This window comes from Entelurus aequoreus, linkage group LG07 (genome assembly GCF_033978785.1).
Source record: "Entelurus aequoreus isolate RoL-2023_Sb linkage group LG07, RoL_Eaeq_v1.1, whole genome shotgun sequence".
Lineage (NCBI taxonomy): Eukaryota > Metazoa > Chordata > Actinopteri > Syngnathiformes > Syngnathidae > Entelurus > Entelurus aequoreus.
This window is the reverse complement of record NC_084737.1, coordinates 69,208,098-69,233,248: the sequence shown is the minus strand read 5'-3', so window position 1 is coordinate 69,233,248 and position 25,151 is coordinate 69,208,098. Positions and strand designations below refer to the sequence as shown.

At 39.1% G+C, this 25,151-nt stretch overlaps 1 protein-coding gene across 11 annotated transcripts in view; it reads right to left on the bottom strand.

Moving 5' to 3' along the window:
- The window catches only part of cntn3a.1 (contactin 3a, tandem duplicate 1), a 213,963-nt gene that overhangs the window by 10,334 nt on the left and 178,478 nt on the right, over positions 1-25,151 (bottom strand). For all 11 annotated transcript variants that reach the window (XR_009826854.1, XR_009826853.1, XR_009826852.1 and 8 more), the window contains 8 exons: positions 22,111-22,286; positions 15,522-15,639; positions 12,884-13,042; positions 12,582-12,731; positions 10,477-10,547; positions 9,946-10,180; positions 7,034-7,149; positions 6,526-6,712 (listed from right to left, as the gene is read on the bottom strand). Coding sequence is in view for 7 of the 11 variants with exons in the window: in XM_062054358.1 (XP_061910342.1) it covers positions 6,526-6,712; positions 7,034-7,149; positions 9,946-10,180; positions 10,477-10,547; positions 12,582-12,731; positions 12,884-13,042; positions 15,522-15,639; positions 22,111-22,286 (1,212 nt within the window). In the remaining 4 variants the exon portion in view is untranslated. The remainder of the gene's footprint in view (positions 1-6,525; positions 6,713-7,033; positions 7,150-9,945; positions 10,181-10,476; positions 10,548-12,581; positions 12,732-12,883; positions 13,043-15,521; positions 15,640-22,110; positions 22,287-25,151) is intronic.

The following is a 25,151-nucleotide window of genomic DNA, read 5'->3' as shown; positions in this document are numbered from 1 at the left end:
GGATATTTCTCATTAACAGCTGAACAGTCACTGGGGGGATGATGTGAGAAAACTATGGTCTAACACCAACAACACCGTTGTGATGAGGGATTGCTCTTTTTGACGAAATAAACACGGAGTGCTCCAACGTCCCACAGTTCTTAAACATCACACACAGTTAGATGTCTTCATGTCAGTGTGACTGCTGAAGCGAAATGATAGTCCCAAATGTGAATTGTGAGCTAAACAGCTGTTTTAGCACAACTCCTAAGAGTAAATGCTGAGTTGTCACGTCGTCGCTTTAAGAAATGTGAAAAGTTGGCAAAAAAAAAAAAAGGCACGCATAGTGTGGTCCATCACTGACTGCCAGATTCTCTTTGAGCATCATTTGCATGATGGAGGAGACAGACCGTAAAATTAGCAAAAATAATAAACTGAAAAAGTTCAATTGCAAGTGGCAGATGCAACAGCACGTGGTTTTTTAGAAAAGATGGGCATGATAATAAATTTTTGATCTAAATAGTGATGAACCTGCATAAGATGCTATATGTCACTGGCTCAAGTTAACCATTTTTTAAACCAAGAAAATGTCAGAACACATTTTATTGATAGTAGTTAAAGAGAACAAACAGATTTCAATAAAACAAGTCTATATTTGTCACAATTAGACAGACAGCAGCTTTATTTGTCCATTCTTAACATGTACAAGACACATACGAACTGAAATTACATTTTCGGCACAATCCCGCTAAGAGCAGACATACGTTACAGGGAGACAAGACGGGACCGCCAACGGATCAGCCACTTACGGCGCTCCTTAAAAAGGTGGGAAAAAGGTGACATTGGGAAAGGGGGACGAGTAAAAAAAATATCAGTCTGAGGCTGGACCCTCAGGAGTGGTCCAGACTGAGTCAGAGGAAAAAACCTCACATAGCATGGCACACATACACATGGTACATGTAATCACAACAACTCACAACAGAGGAGGGGAGATTTAGGACCCTGGAGGCCGGCTGCCGCTATTAAAGCGCTACTCAGCCCCCACAACCCCGGAGGAATTAAGCAGTGGTGAAGGCGTTGATTTGGGGAGGGGCGTGTGCGTGCATGTATGCCCAATTAACTTGGGTGAGATGTTGAAATTGTCTTTATGGACTGAGGCCGATCTCAAGAGTTCAAGAGTTCAAGAGTTCGACCCAGGTGCTTTTTGAAAAAAGGGAAGGTCAAAAGCGTCCATCTTTGAGGAGTCCTCAGGGGAGTTTTCAAACAGCCTGTTCCTCAAGGCCATTCGAGGGAGTCAAATCGTAGATTAAGATGTTGTTTTTTCTTCGTGCAGTCAAAACAATGACATTCCTGCTCTGTGTGCTGGCTTCGACAATTCCGATTTATTCTTTCTCTGCGAACTTCATCAAGATGGTATCCATTTTCCGATTCAAATCAGCAATCGCTCCCGTCTGTGATCCCACAGCACGACCCAATCCTTCCATTGCGTTGAACAGCCTGTTGGCCCCTTGAGTGGCTGCCATCGTCTTCCGAATTTGACGATACACCAGAGCAATGCCCAGCCCAATCAGCAAATGCCCTGCGATCACAGCTCCAAATAGGTAGATGTCTTCCACGTCCTCGATGGAAAGGACTGAGAGGCATATGATTCTCCCAAGTATTCCAGGAATCTCTCACGTACCCCGCAGCAATGGTTCCATCAGGGCAGCCAGGCTCCCCCGAACCTATTTTCCTTGTCGAAAAGACTGTGTCAATTGCGTCGAGAGTCCAGTTGATCAAATTCATTTTGATGTTAAGATTTGAGGACAGCTCAAGAAAAGAGGCTTCAAAAAAGTTCAGACAAGACAAGGACACAAGAGAGCAAGCAGGGAAGGATGAGCAGGGAAAAATGCGACCACCCTCACCAAGAGGCAAGACAGAAATAGTCGAACTTTGTAAATAACTTCTGCACTGACCGAATGAAATGTTGGCTTTGATTGGCTTTCATGGTTGTCAATGACAGCTGTTGGGTACACAAAAGTTAAAATTGAAGTACCAATGATTGTCACACACACACTAGGTGTGGTGAAATGTGTCCTCTGCATTTGACCCATCCCCTTGCTCACCACCTGGGAGATGAGAGGAGCAGTGAGCAGCAGCGGTAGCCGTGCCCGGGAATAATATTGGTGATTTAACCCCCAATTCCAACCCTTGATGCTGAGTGCCAAGCAGGGAGGTAATCAATCAATCAATCAATCAATCAATCAATCAATCAATCAATCAATCAATCAATCAATCAATCAATCAATCAATGTTTATTTATATAGCCCTAAATCACAAGTGTCTCAAAGGGCATTTTTATAGTCTTTGGTATGACTCGGTCAGGGTTTGAACTCACGACCTACCGATCTCAGGGCGGACACGTGCCCTCTCACAGGAGAGATGTTAGTGTGGAACCAGATCATGTGTGCAACAGTAATGTCACATGGTGTTTGTGGGTGTGTATCCACACATAGGAGGCGGTCACTAAAAATTGAGGGTATTTTTTACCTGTACTCTTAGTGGAGCTGGGTAGCAATCACTTGTGTTGGCCGCTTCATTAGACACTTAACCAGACTCTTTATCACACTATTGACATACTTTTTGCAAGCCTTAATTTGATGCTGTGTGTTTAGAAACCCATTCAGTTTATAATTGCAAAAGCTTATGTTTTATTAAACCATCAACGACGTTGCGTACAGGAAATTCTGTGTGCTTTACTAGCCAAGCAGGAAGCGCATCAGACACGTAAAAAACCCATGCTCTTACTTTCAAGCAACAGGCCATTTTGGAGTCACTATAGATAGATATATAGTGCTTAATTGATTCCTTCAGGAGAGTTCAATCAGGAAAATTAAAAATACTATACTTAGGAATTAAAAAACAGATTAAATGGTCGCCGTGCTGCTGTCATCCAGGTGAGCGAGACCATAGGTCACGTTTCAAACAGCTCTGCGACGCAGTGTTGTCCTTTTTTGACGTACGTGAGCATAGTTGGCCCTTACCTTGGATGGTTTGAACCAGAAAGAGGGCGCAAGCACCCTCCAAGCATCTACGTCACCATCACATTAGAGATGTGTACCTTTCACATTTCAATCGATACAGTAGCAATTCCCGGTACTTTGACATTACTTATACACTTGTAAAGAACATAATGTCATGGCTGTCTTGAGTTTCCAATACTTTCTACAATTCGTAGTATTATGCTCTGGGCCTGTTTTGCTGCCAATGGAACTGGTGCTTTACAGAGAGTAAATGGGACAATGAAAAAGGAGGATTACCTCCAAAATTCTTCAAGACAACCTAAAATCATCAGCCCGGAGGTTGGGTCTTGGGTGCAGTTGGGTGTTCCAACAGGACAATGACCCCAAACACACGTCAAAAGTGGTAAAGGAATGGCTAAATCAGGCTAGAATTAAGGTTTTAGAATGGCCTTTCCAAAGTCCTGACTTAAACGTGTGGATAATGCTGAAGAAACAAGTCCATGTCAGAAAACCAACACATTTAGCTGAACTGCACCAATTTTGTCAAGAGGAGTGGTCAAAAATTCAAGCAGAAGCTTTCCAGAAGCTTGTGGATGGCTACCAAAAGCGCCTTATTGCAGTGAAACTTGCCAAGGGACATGTAACCAAATATTAACATTGGTGTATGTATACTTTTGACCCAGCAGATTTGGTCACATTTTCAGTAGACCCATAATACATTCCTAAAAGAACCAAACTTCATGAATGTTTTTTGTGACCAACAAGTATGTGCTCCAATCACTCTATCACAAAAAAATAAGAGTTGTAGAAATTATTGGAAACTCAAGACAGCCATGACATTATGTTCTTTACAAGTGTATGTAAACTTTTGAACACGACAGTAGATACTCAATGGTACCAAATTACAGTACTTTTTTGTGTGTTAATAAATGTTAATTTGTTTAATAATAGAATCATTTTTAATTTAACATTTAACAGTGAGCTGATCATGATAACTGTGCTGTTCAGTTTCTTTTTCCACTTCTGAGTGTCATTTGCAAGTATTATATAGTAGACTTTGCATGCAGTTGCAATTCCAAGACATTAGATGGCTGTAGTGTGTTTGCTACAGTGTGTTGCTAAGTCAGGGAGTAGTCTTTGCCATTAAGCTAGATCTAGTCTTTTGTTGCTCTGTAAAAATTGATGTTTGGTTGTAACGTAAATTATACTAATATCGGTTCAAATATAGAGATGAGGGTCTTTAATTTGACTTGTTGTTGTACTCTGTCTCAAAGTGTTAACATGTGCTCAATGTTTCCTTACCATTATTGCTATGTTGTCTATTACCATTGTTGGTATTTTGTCCATTACCATATTTGGTATTGTTCATTCTTCCTACGTTGTTGATACCAATTATTGTTACAGTGTAATAATTATTGTTACCTGTGGTGATGCCACCATGATACAACATTTGTATTATAAACCTTGAACAAAGTAACAGTGAAACTCAATGTATTAATCACTGAATGGAGAACTAGGGGTGGGATTAATAAATAAGTTAACTTCTTCTCTCTCCCTTGCAGGCTAAACTGGATCATAATGCTTACATACTGTACATTACCTTTTGCATTATATTAATTAAAATTATTATGTGTTGTCTACCTTGTACTTTTTTTTTATGTCATTGCCTGATATAAATGAATAAATGAAAAAAAAAGAATGAAAACGTGCATCTTACTTGTAGTTTTTATTACCAAACTTTGAGGTGTTGAAATCACCATTTTGTTCTCTTCTTCTATTATTGTTATTTATTTATTTTGTATTTATTTTACATGACTTTGCCACTTGCCTGTGCATGGAAAGTGCTTTATAAATAAAGTTTGATTTGATTTGATGTAAAATAGCTAATGCTAATGAGTAGCAAATGTATGGCAAATCCAATAGCATCTAAAAAAGTACAGAAAAATGGAGCCTCACTGAACGTTTGAGTGTTTTGTACCTGGCATACTTGCTTTGTTGGCATGGAAAATTGCAACATTACCTACAGGCAGTCCAACTGAGTTTGCTCTGAGTGCTGCTTGAGTGCTTGTTTGCTTACCACCAGGTGTGTTCCCACTTCTCTGTGAGCGCTTTAAGTATCTAATAAAAAATCTAATCCATTATTATTATTATTATTATTATTATTATTATAAGAAAACCCTAAAGCTGAAAGAGAGACTTTCTTTTCAAAAAATGGCAAAATAACATGGTCCTCAGCAGCATATGACCATCAAGGCAGGCATGCAGCACAAAACATCATAAAGATGACCCCAGGACCCACAAGGTATGTCGTTTCTCATGCCCATGACATTGTCTCTACATTCTACCTGTTTATCACACCGGCAATTGAAAAAATAATCCTGCCGATGACAAATTTGGAGGGTTTTCGCAAATATGGAGACAGCTGGAAAAAGATGGTTGAGACTGACCTGCAGGCCTACTTAGGGCTGCTAATCTTAGCCGGTGTATACAGGTCCCGAGGTGAGGCTGCAATTAGTCTATGGGATGCAGAGAGTGGAAGGCCAATTTTCCGAGCCACAATGCCACTCAAATTCTTTCACACCTACTCAAGATTGATACGATTTGATGACCGTGAGTCAAGACCAGCAAGACGTGTGACAGACAAACTTGCAGCCATAAGAGAGGTCTGGGACAATGTAGTTCTTCTGAGCACACTGCACACAGATGGTGACGTTAGCGATGGTGAGGACAGGAAGCCAGTCATCATCCTAGACTACAACCGCAACAAGGGAGGTGTGGACAACCTAGATAAGGTGATAGGAACATAGAGCTGCAGAAGGATGACTGCCCGCTGGCCCCTGGTCATCTTCCACAACATCATTGATGTTTCCTCCTACAATGCCTTTGTGATTTAGAGAGAGATCAACCCCGACCTGGACATCTCGTAAGCAGAACAAGAGGAGGGTGTTCCTGGAGCGCTTTGAGTATCTAACAATAGAAAAGCGCGATATAAAATCAAATCCATTATTATTATTATTACCACGGCTAAGTCTGCAACCGGACATATCGTCATTTTCAACAAAGGTAGCAATTTATGGCACCGTAGGTATCCATAAACGTACCCGGTACCCATCCATACATGGGTACAGAAGCCTGAATTCTTTTTAAACAAATACAGTGCAAGTGTTGCAAAATGGTTTATACATTACTCTTGGGGAAATGAATGGAGTAGGGTACCCTGAAAGGGCAAAGTTAGTGTATAAGTAAATCTTTCACCTTGATTTCCCTCGAGTTGCTCTATTTGCCTGTGTATCAGCTGCTCTCAACTTGATGTCAAATCATATTTGTCAACCCTAATAATTATGCTTGATTATTTGTTACTTGTGCATTCCAAACTAAAGACATTTAGCTTGGACCCTCTGAAAATGTTTAATTATTGTTAGTTTCTGCATACCAATGACGTAACACGCAGAGAAGGAGGAACAAACACGACAATAACAATAAAACACACACACCGAAACGAGCACATTAGTTTCTAGCTATGCAATATAAAAGGACATCTTACGAGGTTTCTTGGTGGTGACGTTGACAATGCTGCTCGGCGGACCCACTCCGGCACTGTTATAGGCCCGCAGGGACATCAAATAGGTACTGCTGCCCTCGAGATCCCTGATGAGTACCGACGTCTTATTCCCCACCGTCCTAACCACGCTAGCTGCTTCCTGTTTCTGCTTTACCCTCCAGTACCGCAACTATAAAAAAAAAAAAAAACACGACACAAACATCACTTAAACTGTATCTCCTCAACAACGCACAAGAGTTATTTTTACATTAATACGCCGAAAAACATCTGAAAAATAGTATCAGTTGAAATGGAAAGGAAATTAAATGATAAAGACATGACTGCAACCTGGACTCGGTCCACAAGAAAAGTTTGTACACTAATGCACGTACATTTAAATATTCCGAAGGGTTGTTGGCTTCATCAATAAATACATAATCCTACAATAGTTTCCTACAGAAAACTAAGCTGCTTGGTTGTGCTACTGTGTGTGGGCATGTGTTGGTTTGACCTCATATCCCAGAATGCGTCTGCGGTTGTTGCTCCAGGCCAGCGGCTTCCAGGTGACCTCCACTTCAGACGCTGATACACTTTTCGCCCTCAACTTCCCTGGTGCTCTGCTGGGCTCTGAAATGTACACAAATGGCAGTATAGACAGGGAAGAAAACAAGAGAAAAATATGCATTGACACTACGACCAATTTACATGTTAATAAGTCACTGAATTTTAGATGAGCTGGGCTTTATCTTGCAGACATTTAATGCAACGGGTGCGTTATGTAGCTTTGTTGGTTCCAGTGGAAAATGCTTCAGTGTGTTTAACAGAACAAAATCATGTCACCTAAAGCTGCGGTACTTCACAACTAAGGAAAGCTTGAAGGAAGCAGACTGCTTTCGGACCCTTTGCCAGAATCAAACTATTACAGACCGTTCCTCACAGTCTTGTACTATTAAACTAAACCTAGTGGTGCATCTTTAAAAAAAAAAAAATCAAAAAGGAGATTGACAGCAGAGAACATCTTTGCGAGTTGACTCCGCATACGTTTCTTTAAAAGATAGTGTATCCCTGGTGGTACAATGAAATCCAATGATATAATAAAGAGTGGACTTTTAAAACTAAATAAAATTATGACACAATGAAGTCCATTTGCACCTTTTCCCTTCTTTGGCGGTAACCCAGCAACGTTAGTTCTAGTTCCTGGCACAAGTCAGCAGCAGGTGACAGGTTTAAAATAGAGAACTGAGGTTTCATCATTATTCATTTTAACAAGGTCCTATTATGGAAAACCACCTTTTCTTACCGATTGCTACCTGTTTTTGTGTATTTGGGAAGTCCCGAAAATGCGAAATCTTAATAAAACAATCTTGCCTTCTTCAAAACATGCTTCAAAAGAGCTGTTTGGAAGATAGCAGATATCTCCACGTATGGTAGAGGTTCACCCAAAGAGCTTATCGTCAGTCAGCCATTTTTATTCAGTTGTAACCCAAAGTTGTATTCAAAGATTTGCTTATTTTTCTCTTTACTCTTGTTGTGGGGCAGAATCCCAACAGGCACAATACATTAAAACAACTTTGAGAACCTGTTGAATTAGGTCCTCACGTTGAACAACTCAAACATAACGTTGAAAATCCTGGTAGTTCTTTCTCCTTTGCTGTTTTAAAGGTCCGTTGTGGCATCTTTTTCAGTCTCATCACAATTCAAGACTTGCTGCGGAACAAAACCCACTTTGCTGAAAAAAAATCCTCAAACTGAAGGCTCCGCAAGCCAGAGGTTAACTAGCTAAAACACTAGCTTAAAGCGGTTGTCTAACAACCCGAAGTTATACTGGGAGACTGTGAGAGTTGATCTTTAAGACTGGCAGTGTACAGGAAGTGATGTCATCAAAATGGCAACTCCTGAAGAACATGCTTGCCAACCTTGAGACGTCCGAATTCAGGAGATGTGGGGGTTGGGGGTATGAGGTGTGTGTGTGGGGGCGGGGTTGGGGGGGGTTTGGTGGTGCAAGGGGTTCTGGGGGTATTTGTTCTGTTGTGTTTATGTTGTGTTACGGTGCGGATGTTCTCCCAAAATGTGTTTGTCATTCTTGTTTGGTGTGGGTTCACAGTGTGGCGTATATTTGTAACAGTGTTAAAGTTGTTTATACGGCTACCCTCAGTGTGAACTGTATGGCTGTTGATCAAGTATGCCTTGCAGTCACTTACGTGTGTCTGTAGAAGCCGCATACAACATGTGACTTGGCCGGCACGCTGTTTGTATGGAGAAAAAGCGGACGCCGTGACAGGTTGTAGAGGACGCTAGAGGCAGTGCCATCAAGGCACGCCCTCAATATTGTTGTGCGGGTGAAAATTCGGAGAAATTCAGGAGAATGGTTGCCCCGGGAGATTTTCGGTAGGGGCACTGAAATTCGGGTGTCTCCCGGAAAAATCGGAAGGGTTGGCAAGTATGCTGATGACCTCAAGTGGCATGCAAAATTAATGAATGAAGCGTTCGTACACCGAGACATGGTTTGCACACAGAGGCATATTTGGCGCAATGTCAAGGTTCGTAAACCTAAAAAGGTTGCCATTATAGACGTTTATAATGATGAAAAGAGCACAGCTCCCTCCCCCCACTCTCACCACATTCTACAGAGGCACTATAGAGAGCCTGCTGACCAACAGCATCTCTGTCTGGACTGGAGCCTGCAATGCCTCAGACTGGAAGTCTTTCCAGAGAGTGGTGAGGACGGTGGAAAGGATCATCAGGACTCCTCTTCCTCCTATCCAGGAGATCGCAAAAAGCAGCTGCCTGACCATGGCTCAGAAAATCTGCAGAGACTCCTCCCACCCCCAACAAGGACTGTTTTCACTGCTGGACTCTAGAAAGAGGTTCCGCAGCCTCCAAAGAAGAACCTCCAGGTTCTGTAACAGCTTCTTCCCTCAGGCCTTAAGACTCTTGAACGCATCATAATTATCCCCTCAATTCCCCCCCAAAATGGATTAACTCGCTGGAATATAAAGACAATATAACATACATCCATAAACCTGGATGCATATGCAAATGTGCAATATATTTATCTGTACAGTAATCTATTTATTTATATCTGCACCTTATTGCTTTTTTATCCTGCACTACCATGAGCTAATGCAACAAAATTCAGTTCTTATCTGTATTGTAAAGTTCAAATTTGAATGACAATAAAAAGGAAGTCTAAGTCTAAGTCTTATAAATCAAAGTTCTACTGTATTTCATATGTCGTTCATGTGTTCTGTACAGTGTGAGTGATTTTGGTAATAATTTTGATATGGATTTTGACTCAAAATACACAATGCTGTCAGAGGACCGGAACTTGTATATAGACCTAACACATCCTGTATAGTTGAGAGGAGAATCAAAAGATGCTATATAGTGTGTGTGTGTGTGTGTTGCTTAACTCTAACGTACCTTCTTCTGCTGAGTAGATGGTAGCCACCGAACTAAAAGGCCCCTCGCCATTGTTGTTGTATACCCCGACTTTAATTTGGTAAGGGGAATAAGGAGGGATGCTCTCATTCTTAAACACATATCTGGAGGCATCAGGTGATGTGACTGCAGCCTGCATCCAGCCCTGCGTGCCGAGTGGGCGGAAGGCCACCACATAGCCAAAACCGGGGCCGCTCTGCAGCTCCTCTGGAACAGGCTAAGGAGGGATGAGATGACTCATAAGCTGATGACTCAAAAGTGATCTGAGAGCTATTAATACCTTGAAATGCACTATTGCAATGTAAAGGGCTTTTAGGGTGATGCTGAACTTGCAAGGCCTTATCAACTTGCTAAGCTTTATTTTGAGGTATAGACAAATTAAGTATGAGAGCTTGAGTGTTAATCTTTGTTTTTATATTCCAAATTTACAATACAGTTGATGCATTTGAGAAAAACTCAAAGGCATTCAAGTCTGCTCTCCCACACAACAACATTACGTAGTGTGTTGTTTACCTCCCAAGTGATGACCAGTTCTGAGCGTCCTCCACCTCCACCGTTCACTCGAGCCGGAGTCACCCTTGGAACTGACATGTAGAGAGGATTAAACGTCTTGTAACTTCAAACTTTAAAAAAAGAATTCCACTTATTCTATCCTACAGTGAGATGGGTTTTCACTAGCACAGTCTGAGTGAGAGTGCAACAGTGTTTTTTCAATGTTAAACTTTCTGCAAAAATCATTAAAGAATGATCTTCAAACATTTTATACAGTAGTACCTCAACCTGATAGTGCTTTTGTTCAAGCATTTGCCTGCTCTTCATTGCACAAACAGTCATTCAGGGCCTGATCCAATACTACTATCAAAATATGTGCAAACTTGATATCACACGCAAAGCTGATCTACTAAGCTCGTGCCCAGAGGATTGTGTCTCATTAATGAGCAAATTATAGTGCAGTCCATTTAGTCCGTTGGTCTCCATTTATATACAGAACATACAGTATGTGGTTCATTAGAACGCCCACAGAAGTGGGAGGAGAAGATGCAAATATAATCAATTAGCCCTCGCAATGTTTTGCATGTATATTTAGCCATTTGGAATGTTCGCGCAAACTGGCAATTACGCATGCTTGTGAGAAAGCAGGTTATTGCACTACAAAGACACATGATTGAGAGAGAATATTTTGCCTGTTTTCAAGTCAACATTTTTATACTGTCAGAAATAAAAAATATTAAGCATTATCTATTCAGCAATATCCTTTTATGATTTTAAAGCTGTTGTGTAACTTTAGGGGCTGATTAAAACACATTAAATTGACTAATTTTGGTGTATGCTGTTTTTTTATGGTATATGTCTTTTCATATATTCCAATATATCTCCTATATAAATATATTGCGCCGGGATCATTCCAGACGCACTATCACCCCCGACTTAAACAAGTTGAAAAACTTATTCGGGTGTTACCATTTAGTGGTCAATTGTACTGAATATGTACTGTACTGTGCAATCTACTAATAAAAGTTTCAATCAATCAACTAATCAATCAATCAATCAGTCAATTAAAAACCTCAGAGCCTTTCAGAGCGCACCTTCAGCATGCTAAAAATAGGTTATGTTGTCTAAATCGCACTTTAACAGTCTAGAAAAGGCGATACACATATTTGTGTGCTGCATGTCAACAACATGATAAAATGCCACAGGCTGGACCGTATGATGCCATAAATGTGGGGTGAAATTAGTGTTTCCATGGTGACAGCCGGTATAAATGCAAAACCCTATTTAAATAAGGCGGTCTGCACCACTTTTGTACTTGTTATTAATTGTACATACAGTTTTAGGAGATTACCACATGCCCACAAGAGTAAATAACATTTCATAGTTTGTACTCACTGTTTAGCATGTGTTATTTGGATATTAGTAGATCAGGCCCATAGTGTAGACTGAAAAGTACATTCAAAATAACCAACAACCTAATTTTCAAGAAACAGGGATTACGTTTTGAAATTAGTTGCCATATAAAATAAAAACACAACCTGAACCTGAAACATTCAATAGAAAGCTTAAACACTGGCCAAAAGAAAAACCAACATATAACCACTGAGTCAGAATCATAAAAGTCAATACATACATACTCACATGCAATGCTGCCCTATATGCTGATGTGCTGTTTGGTGATGTTCTGTGATGCTTTTATACGATAATAATGAATTTTTAATATTGACTTTATGTATTAGTTTATAATGCATGACTGTGTAACTTGTATTGTGTAGTTGTTTTATCTGGAAAACCTTTTAGAAAGGCACTTCAGAGACTGGGGTTGCAAATTAGCCGATTGCCTACAAACCTCATGTGCAAGACATGTAGATATGATATTATGGCATTGACGGTGATAAATATGTGTTTTAATGTGCACTGCATTGCCCCTGAAAAATAAACTAATAAATTAAAACAATAAAACGATCAATCTTCGCACAGGCAAGTAATGCTGCCCAAAATCAGTATATTTGTGAACAATTCACAAAATTAATTGAATTATCGCTTGATGCGTTTCTCCACATTTAATCTGCATAACTATAAAATCAGCAGATGAGTGGCAGTTATGACTAAGTTCCGCTACGTACGCATGTCCTTGCTGCGGGTCTTTCTAGAGGCTTTGCTGGGCTCTCCTGTTCCAATGCTGTTGGTTGCCAGTACTCTGAACTCGTACTCCACCCAGGGACTCAAATCTGTGACAGTTGCAGACAGCTGCTTTCCTCCGAGCAGCTCAGGAACTAAAAGACATCACACCAAATTACCTTTCAACGCTGAATGATCCGCCTCTGAGCTGTCAGTGAAGGTTTTTACGTATTTCATATGTGACTTTTCAAAAGGAGACCTCCTCCTCCGTCTCCTCCTTTCAAACTGTCAGATGAAGGCAACCTACCGGTCGTAACTGCTTGCCACCCGAGAGAGAAGGGCGACCTGGCCTGGATGGTATAGCTGAGAACAGGGCTATGGTTTTCAATCCCGGGTCCCCAGGTCAGAAAGGCAGTGGTCTCTGTCATCTCTGTCACTTGACACTCCACAGGGGGCCCCGGAGGACCTAGAGAGATAATTAGCCCAATGTTTGTCGATGTAATCATATCTACGGTTGTGGTTTGTAGAATTAGCTTCAGGCAAGAAGACCCAATAGTGTGCGAGTTAGTCCCACCCAACTAAGGTAAAGAGAAATACATTCTTGATTCCCTGTTGATTTTGAAAGTTTGCCTCCTTACAAAGGGTTATTACAGAGAGAGACAAAAAACCCACAATACACAACATCAAGAAGGGCAAGAGCAGACTCTTTTTCCTGAGGAAGCTTAGGTCATTCAATGTGTGCAGCAAGCTGTTGGAGATCTTTTATCAGTCTGTTGTGGCCAGTGCACTGTACTTTGCAGTGGTTTGTTGGGGGAGCAGCACCAGCAAAAGGGACTCAAGCCGGATTGATAATCTGATCCGGAAAGCCGGCCAAACTATTGGCACGCAATTGGAGGCGTTTGTGTCAGTGAGGGACAGGAGGTCACTGGACAAACTGCTGGCCATCATGGACAATCCTGCCCATCCACTCCACCTGACAATTAAGGGACAGCGGAGTTCATACTCCAACAGGCTCCTTCAACTTCCTTCCCGCACTGTGCGATTCAAGAACTCCTTCATTCCACACTCCATCCAGCTGTATAATCACTCACCATACAGCAATAGATGACATCTGCCTATTACCTGACACCTGACATGTTAGCTACTTCTCTTTGTTTATAATGTCTATTTTCTATTTCCTGCTGGACCTACTCTCTTTATGCTGCTGCTGTCATATAGACTGTATATACTGTAATATTGTACATGGTCATTGGTTTATATTGTATATATGTTATAGACATAATATAATATATCTGTATATAAATTACTCTGTACACATATTATGTATATATTCGTATATATGTTAGATTTTTTTATAGCTATATTAGTCTATTTATACCTGCATTGTCCTTTCCATCATTGTAACTGAGCTACTGTGTTGAACAATTTCCCTTGTGGATCATTCAAGTTTGTCTAAGTCTAAGTCTAATTTTACATGAGGTTCAAAATTAATTTTGTATTTTTGGGGAATCCAATCAATCAACAAGCATTCTTACCCCCTCAGACCAGCCATGTGCCAATAAAGCACACCAATTAGTCATTTTACTTTAAGAAAGTACTCTGTGGGTAAAAAAAAACATCATCTTGTAATCTGTTGCTTAGAAATTGCTACAAAAGCTGTCCAATCATGACCACTAAGGTGAAGTAAATAGAACTTGACTTTGTCAAAATAAAACATATTTTGGAACCTCTGAAAAAGAATGGTTCCAATATATCTTATCAATAAATCATATGAATAAAAATGAATACAACATTGATGCCTATTATGAGTGTATTTAAACTCCTGACCTGTAATTTAAGGCAGTGTTTTTCAACCACTGTGCACACTGGTGTGCCGTGAGATACAGTCTGGTGGGCCGTGGGAGATTATGTCATTTCACCTAATTGAGTTAAAAATATTCTGCAAATAATGTGCCGTTGTTGAGTGTCTGTGCTGTCTAGACCTTGGCAGAGTAACCGTGTAATACTCTTCCATATCTGTAGGTGGCAGCAGGCAGCTAATTGCTTTGTCGTGATCACAATATGCATACGACAGCGGGAGGCAGTGTGCAGGTCAAAAGGTATCTAATGCTTAAACCAAAAATAAACAGAAGGCGAGTGCCGCTGAGAAAAGGCATTGAAGCTTAGGGATGGCTATCCAGGATGAAACTAAAACTGAACTGGATACAAAGTAAACAAAAACAGAATGCTGGACGACAGCAAAGACTTACAGCATGTGGAGCAGAGACGGCGGTCCACAAAGTACATCCGTACATAACATGACAATCAACAATATCCCCACAAAGAAGGATAGCAACAACTTAAATATTCTTGATTGCTAAAACAAAGCAGGTGTGGGGAATAGCGCTCAGGGAAGAAATTTAACTGCTACAGGAACATACCAACAAAACAGGAAAAGCCACCAAAAGACAAGAAGTAAAACATTACACACAGGAAAACACAAAACAACTCTAAATAAAAGGACTGCAGTCTACCTTGTCTGTATGCACATGTGTTATGTGAGCAAGTTTTAATGTCGTAAATGTGATGTTTTATGTATTTGTTTACTGTTTTTAATGTAACCTTGCTGCTGCCCTCTTGGCCAGGTCTCCCTTGGAAAAGAGATCTTTGATCTAAATGGGATTTTACCTGGTTAAATAAAGGCTAATAATAATAATAAATAAGTCGCGGTGTGATGTGACAGGTCGTGACAGTACTTGGAGACAAGAGCTATATTGATGCATGCTTAATTATGGTTTGAATTCATATCCAACACTTGCAAAAACAACTTTTTACTGTCAATATCAACTGCTGAGTTTAATTTTTAAAGCTTTCTGCAGGTGGTGTGCCTTTGCTTTTTTCCAATGTAAAAAATGTGCCTTGGCTCAAAAAAGGTTGAAAAACACTGATTTAAGGGACATCCTTACCTCGAACCACCACATCAGTGGCAATAGACACACTGTCCACCTTGGTCTGCACAGCACATGTATATTTCCCAGCATGCCTTAGCTGAATATTTCTTATCATTATGTCACCGGCAGAGCGCTGTCAAAGAAGATGAAAAAGAACAGAACATATCCATTTAAAGCAATTTAAACATAAACACTTTTGGGGTAAAATGTGGTAAATTAACTAAAATACAAGTTTTGGCATTCAATGTGTGACACCTTGGTGGTAAAACATATAGTTGCATTTACCCAAGGACACAACATATGACCATTTCTAAATCAATTAGGTTTTTGTGTGGGCTTTAAAAGCCTCTTTCATTGCCATCCGTTCTATTTATCTTTTTACTGTTCAAACATGATTCAATGTCAAATACATTTAACGTTTAAAGCTTTGCAAAAAGGGGCAGTTTCAGCAGACTGAGAAATTATTTCACTGCAAGAAAAATGCCACAAAATAGAAAACAATTTATGTATAAAGTGCAACCGGAAAGCATTCACAGCGCTTCACTTTTTCCCGCATTTTGCTTTGTTACAGCCATATTTCAAAATGGAATTAAAATAAAATTTGTCCTTCCAAGTTCTACAGAAAAAGTGAAGCGCTTTGATTACTTTCTGGATGCACTTACATAAAGAGAAACAAACGGCAGCTTTGTTATTATATTACATGAGATTCCTATACAATATAATAGTAATTTTAGTGCTATCGTTATTACACCCTGAATAAAATTACAATATGCGACCAGTTCATATTATTAAATGAAGCATATTCATTCTGCTGTTATGTAGCAAAAAACAGCTATATGATGAGCAGTTCAATTGAACATACCGTTTTTTATTTTATTTTACACAAATACATTTTGTATTTATCTTTCAGAGAGCTTTCTTATGTTGTTGCAATGCAACATGTCCATGAGTTGAATGCAGTGGGGTCAATTGTTCAATGAACGGCAGAGCAACACACATGATTATGCTCTTATTGCCCATCATCATTTTGAACACAAAACAACACAACAAAAGAGAAAACAACAAAGATACCAGTACATCATAATTGCTTAACCCCTTTAAAAGAAAAACATTGTTATTAGATGATCAAGTGTTACACATGGCTGAACTACGCATCATGAACTAATTGGTTGCTGCTCTTGTCGAAGGAGGGGTGTTATTAACAAGCTAAACAGGCAACCACAGAGCCCTAAAACCTTCTTATCTGTATGGTTCTTAATAAACAAGCCATGGATACGTTGCTCCCTGAAGTATGTAATGAAGTAAACTGCAGAGAAGGAATAAATAGGAGGTTTTATTAAAGACCACGTACTTTACTCACTATGAGCTACTGTGTTCAACATATACAGTGAAGCCTAAAATGAATCAAAACACAAACAAAATTTTGAGCGAGAGTCAAGTGATTAGTTGTTGAATGAGTGTAATGGAAATACTTTAAAGGCCTACTGAAACCCACTACTACCGACCACACAGTCTGATAAGTTTATATATCAATGATAAAATCTTAACATTGCAACACATGCCAATACGGCCGGGTTAACTTATAAAGTGCAATTTGAAATTTCCCGCGAAACTTCCGGTTGAAAACGTCTATGTATGATGACGTATGCGCGTGACGTCAATCGTTGAAACGGAAGTATTCGGACACCATTGTATCCAATACAAAAAGCTCTGTTTTCATTGCAAAATTCCACAGTATTCTGGACATCTGTGTTGGTGAATCTTTTGCAATTTGTTTAATGAACAATGAAGACTGCAAAGAAGAAAGCTGTAGGTGGGATCGGTGTATTAGCGGCTGGCTGCAGCAACACAACCAGGAGGACTTTGACTTGGATAGCAGACGCGCTATCCGACGCTAGCCGCCGACCGCATCGATGATCGGGTGAAGTCCTTCGTCGCTCCATCGATCGCTGGAACGCAGGTGAACACGGGTGTTTATGAGCAGATGAGGGCTGGCGTAGGTGGAGCGCTAATGTTTTTATCATAGCTCTGACGAGGTCCCGTAGCTAAGTTAGCTTCAATGGCGTCGTTACCAACAGCATTGTTAAGCTTCGCCAGGCTGGAAAGCATTAACCGTGTAGTTACAGGTCCACGGTTTAATAGTATTGTTGATTTTCTGTCTATCCTTCCAGTCAGGGGTTTATTTATTTTGTTTCTATCTGCAGTTAAGCCCGATGCTATCACGTTAGCTCCGTAGCTAAAGTGCTTCGCCGATGTATTGTCGTGGAGATAAAAGTCACTGTGAATGTCCATTTCGCGTTCTCGACTCTCATTTTCAAGAGGATATAGTATCCGAGGTGGTTTAAAATACAAATCTGTGATCCACAATAGAAAAAGGACAAAGTTTGGAATCCAATGAGCCCTTGTACCTAAGTTACAGTCAGAGCCAAAAAAGATACGTCCTGCACTGCACTCTAGTCCTTCACTCTCGCGTTCCTCATCCACAAATCTTTCATCCTCGCTCAAATTAATGGGGTAATCGTCGCTTTCTCTGTCCGAATCGCTCTCGCTGCTGGTGTAAACAACGGGGAAATGTGAGGAGCCTTTCAACCTGCAACGTCACGCTACTTCCGGTACAGGCAAGGCTTTTTTTATCAGCGACCAAAAGTTGCGAACTTTATCGTCGATGTTCTCTACTAAATCCTTTCAGCAAAAAAATGGAAATATCGCAAAATGATCAAGTATGACACATAGAATGGATCTGCTATCCCCGTTTAAAAGAAAAAAATTCATTTCAGTAGGCCTTTAAAAAGCTTTGCTGGTAATATTATAAAAAAAATGTGCCATAATCATAGCGATTTTTTTGATTACTCAGCGTCATCTCCAACCTTATAGAGCAGGGGTCGGGAACCTTTTTGGCTGAGAGAGCCATGAAAGCCAAATATTTTAAAATGTATTCCCGTGGGAGCCATATAATATTTTTTAACACTGAATACACCTAAATGTGTGCATTTTTAAGTACGACCAACATTTTTAGAGTATACCAAGTCTCTTATTCTTTTTAATAACATTGTTATTCTGAAGCTAACCAATAACAATCAAAATACTTCTTACAATTAATGCGACTTCTTGAACAGGTGCGGTAGAAAATGGATGGATGGATTAAAATGCATGAGAATGTTTTATATTTTGAACGTTATTTTTAACACTGTGATTACCAGCGGAATTATTCATTACTTATTGTGTTAAGCAATGTCAGCTAAGATTTATCTGAGAGCCAGATGCAGTCATCAAAAGAGCCACATCTGGCTCGAGAGCCATAGGTTCCCTACCCCTGTTATAGTACAACATGGAGGAAATGTGAAGACATTTTTATACCACTTCTACTACTACTACTACTACTAATAATAATAATAATACTGATAATGACGGCGTGGCGAAGTTGGTAGAGTGGCTGTGCCAGCAAGGAGTGTTGCTGGTTACTGGGGTTCAATCCCCACCTTCTACCATCCTAGTCACGTCCGTTGTGTCCTTGGGCAAGACACTTCACCCTTGCTCCTGATGGCTGCTGGTTAGCGCCTTGCATGGCAGCTCCCGCCATCAGTGTGTGAATGTGTGTGTTACTGGGTGAATGTGGAAATACTGTCAAAGCGCTATACAAGTATAACCCATTTATCATTTATTTATAATAATAACATTGTAATGACTATTTATAAACACCTTTCAAAACCACCAAGATACTTTTATAGTAAACAATGGTTAAAAGTGACTGCTGTCAAATGATTAATTTCTTAAATCGGATTAAGCATACTTCTGAATTTAGATTAATAATGATTAGTCACAGGTTATCAATCGCTTGCATAATTAAAATACATTTTAAAAAAGAGCCCAATATTTAGACACAAATGTATTTTTATTGTCAGAATGTCACATAGGAACATGTTTTAAACGTATTACTTCAATGCACGCCAGTTATTTGCGCCGCCTTTCAGATAAACCAAGGTGAAGGAGCAGGTGCGGTCAAAATAAACGGCGTGATTAATCTGGGTACTGTATATTGATTAATGCAATTCATTTTTGCGGGATTAATCACATGAGTTAGCTTGTTATTTTTGACAGCCCTATTAAAAACATAAGGTATGAAGTACTAGGGAGAAAAAAAATGACAGTGGACAATGGACTGTTAAACCAAATACTAAAATATGTTTTTGAAGATGCACTTTTGCCAATTTTGCGGCATTCTAAAATAAAAACTAGAAAAGCACACGGGAGCCCTGTGTCACAATAGTAAAGAGTAATTTTAAAAAATCCTGAATCCAGACCGTGGTCCGGATCACCTTCAAGATTTAATCAGTTGTTCCTTATCCTATTTCTGACATTTCCTGAACGCGTAATCAAAAGACGCCTATAACTTTATGAGCAATCTTGCTCATTAAGTGTCTGTATTGAGACAGCCATAATTCCTTTTTGTACATCCATCCATCAATCCATTCATTTTCTACCACTTCTCCCTACATCTTTATCTTAACACTTCTGAATATTGGGATTAAATCACAATTATTGAAATTCAACGATTTGGTGCATTTGCAAACAGCTAAAATTATGTATAAAGAAAACTATAACCTGCTATTCATGAAAGTACAACAATTCTTCTCAACAAAAGAGGAGAAATATAACTTTAGAGGAACATCTAATGTAAAACATTTGTATGCTCGTACAACACTTATAACCTTTATCTTATATTAGTATGTGGAATTAAATTATGGAACGGATTAACCCAATAAATCAAACAAAGCACCAATGTGATTCAGTTTAAGAGACTGTTCAAACTACAAGTGTTCACAAAGTACACAGAACAAGGATTATGATGAACATCTTGAACCCTTTTTTGTTTTCCTTTTTTATTGTTTTGTTATTGAGACAAATATTATTTATGTATTTAATATTTGTTTGCTTACTATGGTATACTATTAATGTATTATTTATTTGTTCACTGTTCTGTTACAGAGAACAAGGACATTGGATACAATTGCTTTGGTATGAAAAGGGGTAGGATTAAATAAGCTCCGCTTCTTCCTACTCCTTTTCGGACGTGCTGTAATGAAACAACTGGAATTGTGTTATGCATTACATTGTATCGTATGCATGTTCGAAATAAACTGAAACTGAACTGAACTGACCCTTACTTGCCTCCAGGTTTTCTTTACTGTATCTCCAGGTTGCTGCAGGACATTTTGTAGGTAACATGGAGACTATTCAGCTGTGTCTAGACTTCAGAACTGGCAAGCTGAGATAGTGATTACTTCCATTGGAGATTTGAACTTGCTGCAGCAAACCTAGCCTTTGTCTATTTGTTGTGTTATTGTCAACTTTCTCCAATACATGTCTGGCATTACACGGCTCAGCCTGTCTCCATTGTTTTGTTGTTGTCTTTGAATGGGGTCATAATTAGGGATGTCCGATAATGAATGGCTTTTTGCCGATATCTGATTTTCCGATATTGACCAAACCCTTAATTACCGATACTGATATCAACCGATACCGATATCAACCGATACCAATATATACAGTCGTGGAATTAACACATTATTATGCCTAATTTGGACAACCAGGTATGGTGAAGATAAGGTCCTTTTTGAAAAAAATATCCCCTCCTGCTCCGGCCCGGCTGCACCAAATGATAATATAAAAACATTTAATTAAGTCAAATACAAATAAGGCAACAAGAGAAGTATCCTACACTTCTCTTTTGTAAAGTAAATCTGAACAGCCGATATGGGCATCTACATCAACTATATGATTTTCCTGAGAAGGTGGACAGGACAAAAAAAAAAAAAAACTAATAATAAATAAATAAATGAATAAATAAATAAAAATAAAATAAGATAAATAAATTAAAAACATTTTCTTGAATAAAAAAGAAAGTAAAACAATATAACAACAGTTACATAGAAACTATCAATTAATGATAATGAGTAAAATTAACTGTTATAGGTTAGTACTATTAGTGGACCAGCAGCACGCACAATCATGTGTGCTTACGGACTGTATTGATTTTATTGATAATATATAATGTAGGAACCAGAATATTAATAACAGAAAGAAACAACCCTTTTGTGTGAATGAGTGTAAATGGGGGAGGGAGGTTTTTTGGGTTGGTGTACTATTTGTAAGTGTATCTTGTGTTTTTTATGTTGATTTAATAAAAAAATAAAATAAAAAACAAACAAAAAAAACAAAAAACGATACGGATAATAAAAAAAACGATACCGCTAATTTCCGATATTACATTCTAAAGAATTTATCGGCCGATATTATCGGACATCTCTAGTCATAATGATATTAATTCATGTTTTTTAACAACTACTTTGTCTTCTTACCATCTTATAGTGTCATGTCCATGCTAAAAAATGCACATGTAACAAATACACATTTTATTTGTCCAGAATGAAGAATGGTTACTTTTCTGTATTGCCAAATTTTTTATGAAAATGTGCCATTTTTCAGTACTTTTCTTTGCTTTTGTTGCAATAACTCAACCATAAACATTCAGAGTGATTCATTTGAAGTAATTAGTCTGCTACATTCAGAGACAAAAAAAAAACAAGGAAAGGTGTCCACTTACCCCCCCAACTCTTTCAAAATAGGCCCCCGCGCTCCCAAAGTGGATGAGCTGCTCGTTGAAGAACCAGGTGAACTTGAGGTCCAGCGTGGGGTCGTGGTACACCTGGCATGGCAGCACAATGCTCTCTCCCACGGTCACGTCCAGATGACCAGCCGGACTTGTGATCACAGTCGACTCTGCAAGCACGGAGCAGTGGTTTAGAAAAGTGCTTCATAAGCTATTTTCCTTTCATTCACGGTTGACATAGTTTTTTTGCATGGCTGTATTTTCTGTATGAATATACATCTTTCTTCCTCAGCTTGCTTACTTTTTCGACTTTACGCTTCATAAACATGTGACCAGAACTGCAAAAACATGCCACCTTTTAAACAAAATACAAGTCTTTTTTTTTTCTTTCAGTCCTGTCCCAGATAGTCAGCCAACTCAGAATAAATTACATTTGGTCTGCCAGTGAGCAAATATTGCATCTCCCATGCGAGTTGTATAAATTAAAGGATGTTGCTACATGTCACTGTACAGCTGCAGTGGTGTAGAAAAACAAACTCTGAATTCTATAATGTGGTTGCATTTAACTTTTGGCATTTTCTGCATCAACATAATCTTTCGCATGTCTCACATGTCATTGAACAGCCAGGAGATAACACAGCAAAGGCCGAGAGTCCAGTCCGCGGTGAATTATGTATGCATGTCATAAGCGTCCAATAGACAATGGAGTCAATGCAGCATGTCAGGGGGAGTAAAGGTCTATATTCAGCTCTGTCAAAACAAGGCAGGTTGTTTATCTCAGAGCGGCTAAGGAGAGCTGGCTGGTTTTGGCAGTGCATTCTAGGTGAGTCCGTGGAAAGTTTCAGACCTAGATGCAAAATGAGAGCAACTTTCTGTCCCTGATAGCAGAGCTGCCACACAAATGTCCTGTTATGACTGCGGGGGAAATCACAAATTGGCTCCCTTATTCACAACATACAGTATTGCTCTGCACTTGATAATCCTCATTCGATACAGTCCTGTTTTCGCAACACAGAACAGACATTTTTTGTAACCTGGATTTTAATAATTCCATCAGAATTTGCATAGAAATTGCTGCAAATGGCGCGGTCACGCCTCAGTCTGCTCATTCTGACCAAGTGGCGCCTAAATGCTATGTTTGCAGTTTAATTTCTCATTTGAGATGAATGCAGAGCTGACATGAACTCCTGATGCAATCACAAGAATGATTTACAACCTGGAAGCAGTGGATATTGGATAATGGAGTTAACTAGAATTAACCAAACAGTAAGATGGAGCTGAGAACCCAAAAAGATGGAATTATTCAAGTTAATTAGTTGCATTGAGCCCCTTATTCATGTGGTGGATGGCATCAAAACCTGTTTTATTATATGTGATAAGGTTTTCTTTGGACACAACCCATGATGAATATTTTATGAGGTGACATAAAACAATATTTATTAAACAACTTCACTGTAAATTATTAAGGAGTATATGGGCCACACAGAAAATAAACATTTTAAATTTGGATTAATCTTGATTAATCAAAGTAATTACATAATTTAAATTAACCAATAATTTGTCACAAATGCAATTTTATTGTCAGACTGTCATACACAATCATTGTTTAAATGTTTTACTAGAATGTACCGTACTTTCCGAACTATAAACCACTATAATTTTCCCCAAGCTTTGAACCCTGCGGCTTATGAAATGGTGCGGCTAATATATGGATCTTCCTTTGCTAACGGCCGTGGTGTTTTGTATTCAACAAATACTTTTCATATTACACGACACAGACACTGAAAAGGGTGGACATTCCTGCAGTCAGCATGCCAACTGCACGCTCCCTCAAAACTTGTAAAATCTGCGGCATTGTGCTGTGTGATAAAAATGCACATTTAAGACTGGTCATTTTTTGCGGGCAGCCTAAGGCACACCTGTGCAATAATCATGCTGTTTAATCAGCATCTGGATATGCCACATCTGTGAGGTGGGATGGTATATCTTGGCAAAGAACAAATGCTCACTAACACAGGGTTAGACATATTTAAGAACAATATTTGTGAGGAACAGGTCTTTAGTGTGTATAGTAAACGTTTTACATCTTTGAGTTCAATTCATGAAAAATGCGAGCAAAATCAAAAGTGTTTATATTTTTTTTCAGTGTGTACATTTTAGGGCAGTCAAAGTTAACTATAAGTTTCAACAACTGCACCATTATTTTTAAGTGGGTGGTGTTCCATTTCCGTGTTTGGATAACAGTTAAAGTGCATTGATTACACAATGGCATAAAAGTTAAACAGAATTAAAAGAAATGGGACTTTTTTTTTATGCAAACAGTAGGTCCGACATCAAAACATGCCAAGACACCTTCTCAAACTCTACCCTACACATCCGGTTTAATTACATTAAAAAAATAAAAGTTTTACATTACAGTTATGCTTTTTCAAATATGTTTTGTAATGTTAGTCTGTGATATTTGCACTGAAAGAAATGCTAGTACATCAGTTAAGGATGGGTATGGGGGAGTACATGTGGGATGCGGTGGGGGGGGGGGTCTGGCTGTCTGATATATTGTGTAAATTATGTTATAAAATGTTCTAGTGAGTCCTCAATTACAGAAAGATTAGCAGGCTTGATATTACATTTTATTAATCAATAGAGAAGATTAAAGGGGCTGTTTGCAACATTTACAGATGCTTAGAGGGCGCCAACTTTCCAATGTATTTTACACAGTATATCCTTCTCATACTTAATGACGTAAATACGTACACACGTAACACATGCACGCGTATTAGCTTTAGATGTTGTTAGCTAATAATAGCAATATGGATAGCTAGCGTTAGCTGTCATTGAACATATATTCTATCACAACAACAACATAACTGGGAATTGTTGGTTGCTTCTCTTGGACTGCTTTTGTTTGTGTGCACGTGCTTCCTGTGTGTACATGTTGACGAGACTATGTGAGTGACAGTCGTAAACACCAATTGTTTTATTTGGGCCGGTAAAAATGGTTCATTACATAAACTTTGTAATTGTGAAAAATATAG